General features: G+C 47.8%; 1 protein-coding gene across 1 annotated transcript in view; it reads left to right on the top strand.

Annotated features, from left to right (window-relative positions):
• Positions 1-6545: 6545 nt before the first annotated feature.
• The window catches only part of FOXO1 (forkhead box O1), a 66744-nt gene continuing 57111 nt past the window's right edge, over positions 6546-16178 (top strand). The window contains exon 1 of the mRNA XM_067291566.1: positions 6546-7145. Within this exon, the coding sequence (XP_067147667.1) occupies positions 6561-7145 (585 nt within the window). The 5' untranslated portion in view covers positions 6546-6560. The remainder of the gene's footprint in view (positions 7146-16178) is intronic.

The following is a 16178-nucleotide window of genomic DNA, read 5'->3' as shown; positions in this document are numbered from 1 at the left end:
ATACAGGCATGTCAAACTATTGCCTTACTATTATTTTCTAACAGCCTTTCCATCTCTGTAAATCTAGTATAATGTATATAATGCTTATGCACATGTAGCATATACATAATACACACATCTGTATACAAACACAATTTTATACATATATAAATATGCTAATTAATGACAGATATGCTTTTCAAGCATGAAATCAACAACGGAAAAATATATCTCTTTTTAAAAGTGAGCCTTTATTATGTCACAGCCTCTGTGCTGATTCTGGATATACATTCTCTTTCTCCTTGATGACAGGTAGATATCAGTTTTCCAGTGAAATAAAGGGAAAAAAAAAAGATGAAATAGTTGTCAAGCACTGCATTGTACTATGCCATGAATTTACCCTCATACAGGCTCAACAGAAACCACTGAATTATACCGTAACTGTCAAACGTCCTGTTTTTAGTTTGTTGCTCAAACACAATAAAATTATTTAATATACAAAAGCTATCATGCAAGGCAAGTCAGTTTTTCCTCAAGCAATATATAAAGGAAAACAACCAAAGAGAAATGCACATGAAAATGTTGAAACAGTGAATGTAGGATGTGGGAGAATATTGTAATGGATCATATTTATGACAAAACAGAAACCTGACACCCTGGAAAACACACACACTATTTGAACTATGTTTACTTCCAGGCACATTGGTCTTTGCATAGGGGTGGGCCGGGTGATTCAGCTAAATCTGAAACCTGATAAACTCTTGCCTTCTGTTTTTACATCACAGTCAGTGATTGCACATGACACATTAAAAACAGATATAACTACATAGACACTACCTTTGGTATTTATTACATTGATTCCTGGTAAGTAGCGTATTTCAGCGGTCATTTCGGGAGCATATTGTACTTCAGTTTTTCACATACGCATGTGTATATGTGTGTACGAGATGACATATGTTTAAATAGTAGGTCTTGAGCCTAGACTGTGGAGGTTTGTGGGAGAGTAGAGAGAAGAGCTTGTGTCAAATAGTCCATTCAGTTTACCTTCTTTTTCTGTTTATGAAACCTGCAAGTGGACTGCGATTTCCAGTAATGTACGCCTCATCGGAGTTTATTCAGTGAATATAATTTTGTCTAAGAATTAAGAAATAGCCACACACAGCAAGAATCTGAGCTGCATTAATCACATCAATCAGCAAAGTTGTATTGTTATTTCTTTTCTTTGACTGGACAAACATACAAGCACTTCTGACGTGAATTCTTGCATAAACAAATTTGAAATGTGATTCCTTCAAATAATGCAACTTAGAAATATTGTTTCCATGAACCTCCACCCCCCCCAGCTTTCCCCTAAAATCTTAATTGTTTACATTTTTGCCAATGTGGAGAACAAATGAAGCATGAACACCATCAAAGGGAATTGTCCAAAAATATTTACTGAATGTTTTTACTAGCGATTTTCAATAAAAAGTCTATTTTTTTAACTTTTTTTTTTTTTTAAATAAGTGTTCCTTGTGGTATTTCTTTAAGCCAGGGTGGTCCAACTTCAGCAGCCGCTAGGTCTGCATCCGGATTTTGGAAGCCCGCTGCCAGCGGCTCCATCACCCAGCTCCGTGAGTGCCATCCCACCTCCACCCCTCCAGCCCACTTGCTTCTCCCCTTCGTCCCGGCAGCGGCGGCTGCTGCACCCACCGGCCTCACACTGCTGCCAAGAGCGGGCTGCTCTGATGAATTTGGGGAGGGAGGAGGGGGGCTGGCTGCGGCCAGCTGTTGCTGTCCGATTTGGAGACCTGCTGCGGCGGTGGCTGGCAGCGGTGAGGAGGAGGAGGAGGAGGAAGGAGGAGGAGGTGGTGGCTGTGAGGAGGATGCAACAGCTGCTGCAAGAGCGGCGGTGGCGGCCGCCCTGCTCCCCGCGGCAGGCGGCGGGTAGGTGACGGAGGCGGCGTTTGGCTGCTCGGGCAGCGTTCGCCGCCTTGGCAGTCGTTCCCCAGCTCCCCTGGGAAGACAGGGGGGCCGCCGGGGAGCTTGCCGGGGGCTGGCTTGGGCGGGCGGGTGGGCGGCCGGCTGTGCCGCCCTGTGCTGGGGTGGGATGCTTTTCCTCGCCAAAAAATTGCCGGTGTGAGAGGCAGCTGGTGCACGAAGCCTTTAGGAAATGTTGGCGGCCCCCGATTTCATCCATGCGGATGTAAATCCGGAAAGGGCCTCGCAGCCTCTCCTGGGAGCGTTCAGGATTTTCACCTGTGTGTACCAGGACGTGGAGCTGCGACTTGGTACCCTCAAATATGAAACAGATCCCTAAAGACTGTTTGGTGAAACGAATGTTTTTAGCTCTGTGGACAGGGACTTGATAGACCTGGATTCAAAGTCTATCGCTGCGCCTGCTTCCTCTGCGCTTTATGTAAATTCGTGGTGGTCCGAGTCCCCCCCTGCAGAGCAGGACTGAGAATTCGTCCCTTCTCTTGACTCCCACCTGTTGTGCCGCGAGCTAAAAGCTCTGAGGCATGACTTCTTTCTTACCGGTAAATTCAGGAGGGTTGCAGCCCTTCCAGGGCTTATAGGGACCGGCGTAACATTGATAATAAGGAGTGACATAAAAATTTGCCCCATGCAAGGCTCTCACCAGCTACCCTTTGAAATCAGCACTCTGCTACCCATTGCTCCTGGCTTATGTCGAGCCGCCAGGCAGCTGGAAGATGTGGGAGGTGAAGGGCGAGATTTGGGCTGGATTTTGGCAGATGCTGAGGGCACAGGGCCTAAAGGGGGCATTAACACCACTTAATTTTTGTGAGGGATTAGCAGATCCTTAAACTCCCTCTGTGGTTAATGGCGAAAGACGCCCGCTCCCAGAAGGTAATTCACAGCACTGAAGTTAAGCTCCAAAATATGCCACAAAGGGGGCCGTGTTTCTTATAAGCAGCCCCAGGTGGGCATGGAGGGCTTCACGCTCCTAAAATTCCCTTAAATTAGGCTGCACGCCCCCACGGGGCACGTGTAAACCCTGCTGTGCCGGGAGGCCCTCGGCCAGGCTGCTGGCTTGCTGCACTGCCAGCCAAAGCTACTCCCTTGGGAGAGACTTGGGAGGAAAATGGAGGTGCCAAACTCCCTGGTCCTGCCTCAGGAAATGAGCTTTCTCCCAGCACAGCAGCTCTTACGATACCAGGCATAACCTGGTATTTCATCACTGCTTTCTGTTCTGTTAAAATATGTTTCTGCTCTCTCACTGTATATATACATGGTGAAAAAAAAGAGCTGCATATAGAATATGAGTGCTTTCAACTTCATGTAATCTCCTGCTGAATTTGATCAAAACCTCGGGAAGTGAATTATACATACCAGAGTAAAAAGACAGTAGAGACCCTTTATTTTGGCTGCCTCAAACCTAGAATATGAATAGAAGGCTATGCTTTATTCCAGTGATGATAAAAGGCAATCTTTGGGTCTTTAATTTGAAAAAAATCCAAGACGATGCTATGGATGATAGGAGCAATTGCATTGTAGAGGAGTGGAAAATGGGAGCAGGAGGAGGAGTAGAGAAATGAAAAGGTGGAGTGTGGGAGGAGGACCGTGGGAGTAGAAAATGGATTGTGGTGCATCCATCAGCATTTCAGCATTGTGGGAGATGAGATAAACTTAACGCTGTCATTTGTAGATGCGATAAAAAATTCTTGTACCAAGCCATCGCTATACGGAGCTGCTTTAGGAAGAGGAGGAGGAAGGCTCACCTTCGGCAGTGCCTGAACGGGAGGCGTCGTTCCCGGCACTGTGTCCCTGAGAGCAGCCAGTGGCACTGGGATGTACTGGGAGACTAGCAGGGTGCAATATGCAGCTTGAGTGACCCTCACATTATTTATGATGTGTGTGTGATGTTGTTGCTTTGACTCTGAAAGCAGCTGATGTGAGAGGCTCAACCCCCAAATACCGTGACATGGAGAAGCATTCCCATTTGGAAAGCAGAGGGGCTCATGTGCACGGATGGGGCCTTGCAGAAGGACTCGTTCACCCAGGTGGTTTCGCAGGAGTCAGAGCAGCCTGGATTACTCATCTGAGGAAAGCGCAGAGCACTGCCTCATCGGCCTTCATCCTTCACAGCCCTTTACAGGCTGAGGCCAGAGATCATGGCATGCAGCCGTCAAAATCCCCAGCAATGCTAGTGGCGCAGAAGCTAGCTCTGTATGTCGTATCATGAGTCATACGGCCTGACTTGTTAGGGAAATGTAACATTTTTAACCTTCTGATTTTATGTTTCCTTGCTGCCTACCTTGACGTCTCTAAACCCTTGCTACAAAGTGTTTTCTAACTATATTTACTGCTAAGATTTGAACTGCAAGGAAGGTTGTCAGTGACATGTGGCACAATCGTGACAAAGCCTCTCCGAGAAGGGGAGGTAAGCGATGGCAACGTAATACTGGACTGAAAAAGGGGGAAATACACTTGTCCTGCAAAATGAACCAGGCTGAACACACCAGGACATACGAAAATCCTATAGCAGTGATTTTCTTCCAGGTTTTCATGGCTTGTATCTGACATCTAAAAGCCATTTTTCCAACATCTATGTATACCAGTAGAGGCCAGGGAATAACACCTGTATTTTTGACCAAAAAAAACAAAAACAAAAACAAAAACAAAAAAACCAATGAGTGCAGGATTTAAAAAATCCTTAAAAGAAAGGCTGGGTAATAAATCCATTTTCTTTAGCAGGATGGGTGCCAGTCCAGCTCTTAGACATCTTTTCAGACACCAATGGCAGGGAAGGAAAAGAAAATGTTTCAGCGTTCTCAGGCACTTCTTTTGTTTTGGCTCCCTTTTAAACATGTCCATTTGCCTTACGCCGCTGGCTGCTTCTCACACGCACCACCTCTCTTTCCATTATATAATCTCTGCTTCTCCAAGTCAGGGTGCTCTCCCTTACTGCAGGGCAACTACTGTAGCGCAGTTGTATAACACTGCCGGATAAATCTGTTCCAAGCTGAAACATGGCATGCAAGTTATTAGGTTGAACTGGGACCAGTTTCCTTTTTTTTAACTGAATCCCCCCCCCCCCCCCAGGTGTTTTAAAATCCGTAGGCTAAACAATATAGATTTGTGGGTTGAATCATTTACAGGATTTGGATAACACAGAGACAACTTAAAGGCAAAGCAACTCTGAAATTTGACAAGCAGCCAGCCTATAATAGGGTGTAATCACCTTCAGCATTTTGGAAAATAAACATGACAAAAACATTGCTTTAAAATTTGATCAGTTACTATGCACTTATGTATATGTGCACTAACTATATTGTTAGGTGTCATCATGTGTCTTAAGAAGTGTTTTCGTAATAGACAGCATGTGTATGTAGATGTATGATCTGTCACTAAATTATATGCTGTGGGCCTGAACTCAGTCTCATACTCTACCTCCTTCATTATTGTTACTCATTTTCAGAAAATATTTTTATAGGAGCAATGAACTACATTTAAATAACATCACCGCTATCTGTCCGGATTCAGAGACAAGGGAAGAGTAACAAGTTCACTGGCTCACGGTGGCGGCTACCCTGCTCTAGCAGGTCCTTTGACATGCAACATCAAATGTCACAGCTAGTTGTGAATTTTGTGACTTACTAACCCACGTGTAAGTATGTTATTAGAAGTACTCCTACTATTCAAAAGAAAACAGAACTTTTTAAAAGTAGGGTTTGCCAGTTTAAACAAGGAGTTGAAAAGCAGTCGTGCCTCATCCTTGTGATCACGTCTGTAAATCAAGCAAATGTCTTCCTTTTGATTTTAAACAGAAGGTAACTTGTGCGTTGCCCTCAACATATATCTCTTTGCACGCATATAGGCTTGGAAGGCAGCGGTGGCACGTCCCGTAACTGCTGCCTCTTTGGAAGGGGGGAATTAAAGCCTTCCTAAATCGCGTGGCCTTGGGGTTTGCTGGGGCAAACGATGCAAAGCGTGTTTAACACTAGCTTTAAAACGTAGTTATCTCGAGGGCACGCTGCAGCCCACGGCGCCCGGTAGGGAAACACGTTCGGGGGAAGGTTCGTCCCGCGAGTGGACGCAGACACGGGCGAGGAGCGCGGCCGGGAGGGCGGCCGGCGCCCGCGGGGCTCCCCAGCTGCCCGCGGCTCCCCCGCGGCCGCGCACCCGCCGCCCGGAGAAAAACACGCGGAGGCAGCACGGGGGCACCGGCACCCTCCGGCCCCGCGGCGGGAGGCGGGCGGCGGCCCGGCGCTGCCATTGGCGCGGCGCGGCGGGGCCGGCCCTCGCCGCCCGCCCCCCGCCGAGGAGGAGGAGGAGGAGGAGGAGGAGGAAGGCTGGAGGCGGGCCCGCGCGGGGCGGTCGCTCCAGTCGGTGCGCGCCGGGCGGCCGGGTCGCTGCAGCCGCCGCGGAGGGCAGGAGCCGGGCAGGGCAGGGCAGGGCAGGGCGGCGGGGCCGGAGCCCGGAGCCCGCAGGGGAGTCGGCGGCCGCGCCGCCGGGGCCGCGCCGCCGGAGCCTGCATGGGGCGGCGGCGCTGAGGCGCCCCCGCCGCCGCCCGCCGCCGCCCGCCGCCCGCGGGGTCCCGGTGCCGGCCCGGGTGCCGGCCCCGGTCCGGTCCCGCCATGGCCGAGGCGCCGCAGCTGGTGGACATCGACCCCGACTTCGAGCCGCTGTCGCGGCCCCGCTCCTGCACCTGGCCCCTGCCGCGGCCGGAGTTCAACGCGCCCAGCTCGGCCACCTCCAGCCCGGCGCCGTCGTGCGGCGGGCAGCCCGAGGGGGCGGCCGGGGCCGCGGCCGGGGCCGCGGCGGCGGCGCTCGGCGCCGACTTCATCAGCAACCTCAGCCTGCTGGAGGAGAGCGAGGACTTCGCGCCGCTGCCCCCCGCCGCCGGGGCCGACTGCCGCTGCGGGGACTTCCCGGCGCCCGAGGCCGGCTGCCGCCTGCACCCGCCGGTGCCGCCGCCGGTGCCGCCGGTGCCGCCGCCGGTGGCCGGGCTGTCGCCGGGCCCCGTGGCCGGGCAGCCCCGCAAGAGCAGCTCGTCGCGCCGCAACGCCTGGGGCAACCTGTCCTACGCGGACCTCATCACCAAGGCCATCGAGAGCTCCCCCGAGAAGCGGCTCACGCTCTCGCAGATCTACGAGTGGATGGTCAAGAGCGTCCCCTACTTCAAGGATAAGGGCGACAGCAACAGCTCGGCCGGCTGGAAGGTGAGCGGCGGCGCGGAGGCCGCCGGGGGCTCCCCTTGCTCCCCCCGGCTCGGCCCGCAGGCGGGGGGGCAGGGAGGAGGGTCCCGCGAGGCGCGCGGTGCGCGGCGCGGTGCTCGGCGCTGCGCACGCCGCCGCGGGCGGCCCTGCGCCGGCCTGGCCGGCCGGGGCGCGGAGCCGCGGTGTTGCAAAAGGCTGGGAACTCTGCCCTGTGCTGCCCTCCCCCCCGGCCCTGCGCCGGCTGCTCGCTGCTGTGCACGGAGTTTGCTGCTCTCCGGCTGCGCGCTTCTGTCCTCTGTTCTTTTTTTTCCTTAAAAAAAAAAAAAAAAAAGTAGCGTTTCTGCCCTCCCCCGGCGGGGCTCGGCGAGGGCAGGAGGCGCGTCTCGCCTCTCCCCGCCGGCCGGGGCCCGCCGCTCCGCGCCTCCCCCGCCGCCCTGCCCCGCCGAAAGCAAAAGTTCAAGCCGTGTCACCGCGCCGTCCCCGTCCCCGTCCCCGGGCCGGCCGCAGCGCCGCCGCCTCTGGCTCCCCGGCCCGGCCCGGCCCGGCCGCGCTGCGCGGCGCCTCGCAGCGCCTGGGGCTGCGCCGCGCGGGAGCCGCGGGGCGCCGGGGCTGCGCGCGCCGACGGGGGCCCCGCTGCCGCTGCCGCATCCCGGTGCAGCATCCCGCTGCCGCTGCCGCATCCCGGTGCCGCATCCCGGTGCCGCGCGCCGGTGCCGTGGGGGGAAGGGAAGGAGGGGACAGGAGCCACGGGGGATGGGGAAAGAGCAGAGGCAGGACAAGGGTTGCAGAAATACCATGTGTTTAATAAGTAAGCTGCTGTATTTGTTCTGATGGTTTTGCTAAGCTTGGTTTACAGGAGTTTCCTTTCCAGTAATGTCACAGGCTTCCCTCCGGCACTGCCGTCCCTCGGTGCCTAGACGTAGCGGCTCGGTAGTAACCTGCTGGCAGCAGGGCGTCCCGCTCTTCCCTGTGCAGACCGGAGCCGAGCGGCAAGTCCAGCTCAGCCCGTCCCCGAGGCCCGTGGGCACCCGCCGCACAGGTGGCTCCTGGCGTCGCTATCGTCGCTTCGCGTGGTGCCCGCGGTCCAGCCCGCGCTTTCTGCCGCGGTGGCTGGTGGCGCGTAGCGGGATGGTGCTGCGCCGGCCCCTCGTCTCTGTAGGCAGCGAACGGTTAACTTTGCTGCCAGCACATCTTCCTCTGAGGCCTCTGTCAAGAACGTCTTACCCACATGTACCTGTTTTTAGGACGGAGCTACAGTGAACGGTTTCGCGGCACTGTTGCGTTATGCCGTTGCTGGAATACGCTTTAGCTGTCTACGTAAAGGCAGAACCTCCTGCTCCCTGCAACCGATTAAATTATGGTAATAAACATGTTAAGTGCACACACGTAACATGGTATCGGCATGTTGTGCTGGTGTGTTCATAATTTCATTCCGATTAGGGAAAGTCAAATTCTGTGGTGGTGCACAGCAGTCTGTTTTTGAGTTATGTTACGCTTCACTTACTAGTAGCTGTAATACTTGCATTTTAAAAAGAATGTCAACTCAGACTGTATTCTTATACATATACTTTTAATTGCATAGCTAAGAATGTTTATTATCTCAAATTTTTGTAGATTTTATTTTATTTTAATCTTTTTACAGGTAGGCAGCATCCCTTTAAGGAAAAGTAGTGTTATCCTAAACTAATTTTTAGCTGAAGGCTTTTAAAAATGATTTATTAATTTCCATCAATGTGTTTGACTAAGAAATTGAAAGGATAATTGTCTGAAGACATCTTTCTTGAGAAAGTTTAACAAAAGTGAAATGATTGATATCTGACAACTTTTGAATAAGGTAGCTTGTCTCTTGAAAATGCTGTTTTTTCAGTGATATTTCAGTCTCCTGGAAGAAAGTCAAGATATATCAAGTGTCTTTTCATAATGAGTAGAAGAGAATAAATAAAGACAAAAATAAAATCAAAGCAGACAACTCCCAAATCCAAGGAAAGAAATAAGAAACTCTGTTAGCAGTCTAACTTATTAGGTGCTTCTTATTTTATTACTTCTTCTTCCTGTGTTGCTTCAACACAGAATAAGTCTTGCACACCTTCTGGCAAACTGAGCACTTGTGATGCCTGCAAACCTATCTTACGACCAGCAAAACCGTTCCTGTTAATTTGTTGGATGTGGAGCATTTCTTCTGGTCCCTCTCTTCTGGTGCAATGGGTATCCTGCGACTTTTAGCCTGTAATGTGCATGTCCTGTTTTAATATAATTAAACATTAGGAAGCTGCCTGTAAATAGCGTTCTGGTACGGTGGATGCATGTTGCCGTAAACCCTTCCAGCCCCCGGGTATGGTGCTGAGCCGATGCTGGCGAAGTTACACGCTTGCACCTTTTGCCACTGCTGATTGTTCAGCCGGATGGAAAATGTTTCTTAAACCACCTTTTTGGGCTTTGTTATCCAGAGTCTGTTGACGGCCACTGGGGGTCAATGTTATAGCTGACCTGGCTGAGACGTGAAGGCATCCAACCCTTGCTTTGCTTATCATGCTGAATCCATGGCTCAGCCTCAACAGGGGTTTCTTCGATTCGGGATCTGTTTCCTGACGCAGCTGGCAAACTCCTCTCGGTGCAGCGATTAGAACTAAAATTTAAGCCTGAGTCAGTTGTGGGCACTGGGAGAGGAGGAGCGTCGCTTGAAATGAGGAGCATAGATTAGAGGCAGCCTTTTCTGCTGACACAACGGGTGTGGGGTTTGCCCTAGGGCCTGGCACTGACTTAGGGCCTGGAGCACATTGCATGGGATGTTTCACAGTCGGAAAGCTTCCCCCCCCCCCCCCCCCCCAATTAAACTTCAAGATACTTCATCATGTTGGAGCTTACATATTTGTAAGTGTAAACAAGGCCCCTTTGAAATTATGCACAAAATCTATGAAATCGCTAAGAAGTTAAAAATAATTTGCTCTTTATGCTTGGTGGCGGCAATCCCAAGTTTGTCATCCAGGAGCCAAGAGCTAACTGCTCTAATGCTGGTGGATATATACTGCCCCGATTTAGTATCTGATGTTGAACCACTTTTTTATTTTTCACTGAACAGAAATGCTCAGTGGTGTCAAACTTGGATGCTCGGAATAGCATCCAACCTCTTATTGCTTCCTTCCAAACAAAAAGTAAAGGTAGAAGCCAAAGATAGTAACTTGAAATCATCAGTATTAGCTTCCTAATTGTTCTCAGTTGTACATACAAAGTAGTTTATTCTGGACTTTCTTAGGACAAACTCTGCTTTAAGAAGAAAAAAAAAAATCGAGCCCTGAGCTATAGGGGGGCAAAGTCCATGTGAGCGCCGGTGCTCTGGCTCTGCTGAGCGAAGCCCGCGGTGTGCCCTGCCAGCCCCGCTGCCTTGCTGAACGTGAACAAGTGCTGATAGCAACCGTAGCTGCTCAGAGAAAACTGAAGCAAGAACAAGATCTGTTTCAGAGATAACCACGAAATTGTTGTGAAAGCTGCATGGAAGAATGAAGCTTTTATCGGAGTAGTCTAGTGAAAGCAGCGCTTGCTCTTACCCGCCCTAGTGAGAGATGTAGGGCTTGAGATGGTTCATAGCCCCCGGAGAGCTTCACCGCAGCTCTAGATAACTTTGCTCAGACCTGATGGCTTTTGGCGACTCATCGTGTGTAAAAAATGAAACACTGATGTGGCGTGTGTATTTCATGATGTCTTTGCTTTATGTCAGAACAGTTGTGAGATTTATCATAAAGGAACTATCAGTTAAACTTCCATGAATGGTCTTATTCTCCCACTTTTGAAAATGTGTTCAAATCAAAAGCTATAGTATTATACTGGCTAAAATCAGTAATTGTTTGGATAGAGGTTGTTACTGAACAGAAAGTGTGAAGTTTTGGTGGCATTCATCTCAAGCTGGTGATGTTATTTATTTTACAACAGTAGCAGATGTTAAGGCTGTATGCTTATTACACCTCCGTGACTTCTAGTCCCAAGGAAGCTTGATCATCTAAACTTATTTGTTGCTGTTGCTGAGTGAAACTGGATGATATCTGGTTGCAGAAGGATGAATGGGTGTGAGCCTGGAAGCCTGAGGACAAAACAAGTGCAGGACTGATGCTGTGGGTGGCCTTACTATAAGAATATTCTGTGGCCATGACTTATTCTGTGATGAATCGGTCTCCATACAAAATGAATTCTGGGGTGTGTTGTATTTGATTCAAAAGTTACATGTGTTATAAAGTGTTTGCCAGACTCTGGGAAATCAAGAATACTATTCTTAGAAGTTGTCAAAAGGGTTTGATTCTAGATCTGTCAATAATTTAAATCACAGAAATTTGTACAGAACTCAAGTATTTAAAGGGAAACGAGTAGCTCTTTGTGAGGTTTTTATCACACAGTTCTTTTTCTACATGGAAACATCCCTATAATTGAAGATTACCTTGAAGAATTGCTGTGTGTTCCCTCAGTGCTGGTTAAGTACCCGTAGGTATTTAACTCCTTCCCTTTGTAATAGAGTTGATACTTTCCTAGGTGATTTGTGAATCGCTAGCATCATGCATTGTGTTGTACATACATTTATTTGTGTGTGTATCTATATATATAGTCCTCTCCTATTTTTATACATTATATATAATATATATATATAAGAATAAATGAAATATTTTTCTATTTATGAATTCTGCCAACTTAAATCCTATCACGGTCATATCTTCTTGCCTGCGATGCTAGTAAGAGCTTGAATACCTTAAAGTGGTAGTTGTGTTCCCTCTGCACTGACCTGCTGCAACATCTGGTCTGAATTAAGGCAAATTCAGGGAAACTGTCATACCAGTTCCATCTGCTGACCACCCAATTCTGATTTTTACTCTTTAGTGACCTGGATATACCCTGCAGTGCCACTGAGTAGTTCTTAATAGTAACTTTCAGTGTTTGCTTGTGAGTCACCAGCTTGAATTCTGCTTAGTAAGTTAGAAACTTTATGTATAAAAGTTCAGCTAAATTTTTGCAGGCGCAAGGTGTTCTCCTTGCCTGAGCCCCAATAACTTTTGAAAATGGTAAAGCTGTATCTAAATGATAGCACTTAATTGTTTGTTCCTTTTAGATTTAAATCTGTTTCTCCTTCGGTGGTTGCACTTTTGACGGCCTTAGTGCTTGCTTGAAGGAAAAGTCTGTTCTGGCCTCAAACCCTTCTTTGGGGCTGTGGGTAGCATCTCCCCGGGGTGGCAGGCGGGTTTCGGCTGCCCCTGCCGATGGGGGGACCCGACCACAGGGGCTCTCGCCACCCCAGGTGTGCAAGACCTTCCCTCTCCGTCACTCGCAGTGTCCTCGTATCCATCAGTGGTCTTGAGTTCAAAGTTAAAAATGCTCTGTGTTTTCCTTGCCTGTTTTTTACGTGCCGTAATTGCTGTGATGTCCATCCAGTTGCTTGTATCATCCTAGGCAGGATTAAAAACAAAGCACCTGAGTGGCTCTGTATACCGACACAAAGAACTAAATTTTCCTGAAGTGCCTGGCTTTCCCTTTGAAGAACTTCAATACAAAAATGAGGTAACTGCCCTCTTTTCCGCTGTATTCCTTACAGTGCAGCTGGCTTTTTTCTTAATACCTATATTTTTGTATCACTTGTACATTGCAAGTGGTCAGTGGAGTTGGTGCTTTGGGGAATTGGGGCTTTTGATGCCTAGGATGGAAGGAGGAAACAGCATGGTACAAGAGGTTGATATGTTTAACTGTATTTTTCTGATACAATGATCCACAATAAAATAGACAATATTTTGTGATATTTCAGTTCTTTTTTTTTTTTTTTTTGACTTGGGATTGATATACTCTTGAGCATTTTTTTCAGGCTTTCTTCAGTTTCAGAGGAACATGCTACCCAGCTATATGCTACTCTGTTTACACAACTGGTGAATATTTTGTAAAATGTATGCTTGGCTTTTGGAATAAAATTGCTGATAGATTCTGCAGCCACAGATTTGTGAAATATGTAGGACTGTGGCTCTGGCCTATGGAGATTCAAACTTCAGCCTCTTCTGTTTTGGGGAAAAAGTTATTGTATGAAAACAAGGATTTCTGATGAAAATGATTGTATAACCTTGAGTAATGAATACTGAAATAAGATACAGTAAAAATACCAGGTAAATAGCTTATTTTTTTTCCTCTTTAAGAAATATATAAGAGATGGATGCATCCACTTTGTTGCTATCTCATATGAAGAAGGAATTTTAAATTCACTGATGCTGGCTGCAGCTAACTTCAGATAAGCATATGATAGTACATACCAATCTTTTAGTGAATTTGTGAAATTTTATTTGTAACTTTAGTGTGCCGAAGTGAGTTTTAAACACTGGGCACATGCTGCTCTTCATCATGATAAGCTGCACTTCAGAAATGGAAAAAGTGCACTGAGAAGAGACACCTTTCAGAGAACTGCCTCCGTGCTGCTCCACAGAAGGTTTCAGCCTGAATTATATCTGTCTTAGGAGACAAGTGCTATCCACGTTTAAGTATTATTTCTAAATATACTTAGTAAATGTTATTCATGTGTGTTCATCAAACAAAGCTGCTTCATTCCTATACTTTACTGTGTAATGTGAAAAATCTTAGCTGAGCAGTGCGGCAGCTATATTATGCGTAGTTTCTTGGTTGTTCTCAATACCTAGTGTAGGAGGTGGGGGAATAAGACGACTGAAATCAACTGCCTTTACTGGATTGGTGGTTGTCTCAAATTGTGGACTTCAGCAGGCCCTGTGCCTTTTCCAGATTTCGATAGTGGATTTACTGAGTTTTACTAAATCACTTAAAATAGTATCAAAAGAAGCACATTTTAGTTTTGAAGCACTTGTGCAGTAAACGGTGAAGGTTCAGGAGTGCTTCACCTCCTGATACATCAGACCATAAGTGGCTAGTTTTAAAAATGTGTTCACTTAAAATCTCCCGAGACTCTGCTGTATTGGAGAGGAGAGTTTTGTTGGAGAAGCAGAGGACAGCATGCGCTTTGCTCAGGAAACTTGCTCTTGCTAGCGGCATCTCGCACCGTTGCGCGGTGTCAACAATGTTATAGTCCCGTTTGAAAATATCTGTTATTCTAGAGCTAATTAAACTTAAAGGTACAAGTCGGCTCTTTTCCCAGCCTCAGAAACCTAACTGGGGGGAATGCTAGGAATTGCTGCTGTAAGCCGCTGTGCCAGGGAGGGCCGCGCTGAGCAGCCATGTTTCCCCAAGTGCTTTGCTGATGTGTTAGCTGCAGCCGAGGCTCGTGTTGATGGGAATGTGTGCGGCTTCTTTTTCTGTCAAGGCTGTTTTTATGGCACAGTTCTCGGAGGTTTAAGTTTCGCAACTTGGCACGTACATACGTGAGAGAACATGCTGTGTATGTGTGGTACGTACTCTCTAAAACAGCCCGTATTCAGATTAAAATTTGGATTGATAGCCAAAAAAGTGCTTGCAAACAGAGCTGTCCTTAAGACATAGTATTTGCCTACTAAATTATATCTCCTATCTGTGCTCTGTAATATGTAAGAGCTCTTATTTAATTAGCAACCTTGTTTTCTTTGGAGCATCTACTGTTCAGAGGCCATTTCAGGCCAGATCGCCTGTGTCAGGATGAAAAAGGATCGGGTGAACTGCACTCATTCCTTCTTGCATGTTGGTCTCTCCTCCTAAAAAAGTTAGAGGCTCACCCCTCCCACCCCCATATTTAATCTGGTTAGTACTAGAATGAGATTTTAATCATGCATGGCGATCAGGAAATCAGGAATGATTGGTGGGGTTTTTTTTGCACAGTTCATATATGAAATATTCATACGTGTGAGCAGCCTTTCTGCTCTCCATGGAAACGGTAACTTTGGGCGAAGTTGGAAGGTTTGCGAAAGAGCCAGATGGCGGGGTGCAGCTGCTGCCTCCGAAGGCTGATCTGCGGCTCCGCCTGCCCGGGCGCTGCGCTCCTGCTCTGCTGCTGGTGTGGAGGAGGAAGGCTGCAAGTGAGGGAGAGTGTGATGACTGGCAGGGCTCGCTAGTGGGATGCTCGGCCCTGGGCGGCTGCTTTGAAATGTTCGGGAACCGGCCGTGGGTAGACCTGCAGCAGCATCTCTAAGCAAGCCGTGTCACTGTTGCCTTGCTTCCGCTGCGCATCCACGGGCCGATGAATCCCCGTTCCCACCTACGGCCTCACCTTTAACACTGCAGCTGTATAGACTTCTGGACATAGGCAGAACTTGACTGGTTTGTTTGTATGCCAACCTATTTAAATATATAGAATTAACATTCTATTTGCTTAATTTGCTTTTGGGCAGTTAGCAGGCAATGGAGGGTTTTGTCTTTTTGCTTTTTTGGAGCTGGAATATAGGCATTCATTTTGCAGGAGAAAACCAAAATGCAAATTACAAACTTTTTTTCTTTTTTTTTTCCCTCTCTCCAAATGAGGCCTATATGGATAGTTCAGAATATGGACTTTTCCTTAATTGTCCAAATACTATTGGCAGTCTCGCATTGCAATGAAAAGTTAGCAACTTCTTAAGTTTTCTTATGCTTGCCTCCAGAAGCTATAACGTGGGTGGAGTTTCACTTACCCATCACTAACTTTTCAAACTATGCAGTTAGATAAGACTGAAGCAACTTGCTATAAATGTGGTGACTTGTTAGACCACATTTATTGTGCAAATGAGCTTCCATCCTGTAAGATCAGCAGAAATGCTTAATGTTTGCCTGGATGGAAATTAATTAAAATTTGGCGACTGAAATTAAAGGAATGGATTTGTTGCCCGTTGTGTTATATGAAGCTGTCTTTCTGTTCCCATAATGTGAGTTAGCGCAATTGCAAATGGTTCTTGATGTGGAGGTTTTCAAGTTCAAGCTGGTGCTGTGTTCTGGCACCTGTAGCATCCTTAGATTCAGACCAAACTTGTTTCACTTTGTCTGTTGTCTCAGAAAATGAGTTTAAATGTATTTGAAGCAGCTAATGGCAGTAAGGACACTCACAATCCAAAAATTTACTGAGGGGGGCCTATTTGCTTATAGGCTGCATTTGCATAAAACTGTTCAAGTTAA

The sequence above is a fragment of the Apteryx mantelli genome, chromosome 1 (genome assembly GCF_036417845.1).
Source record: "Apteryx mantelli isolate bAptMan1 chromosome 1, bAptMan1.hap1, whole genome shotgun sequence".
NCBI classification, from domain to species: domain Eukaryota; kingdom Metazoa; phylum Chordata; class Aves; order Apterygiformes; family Apterygidae; genus Apteryx; species Apteryx mantelli.
This window is presented reverse-complemented; position numbering and strand designations above follow the sequence as displayed.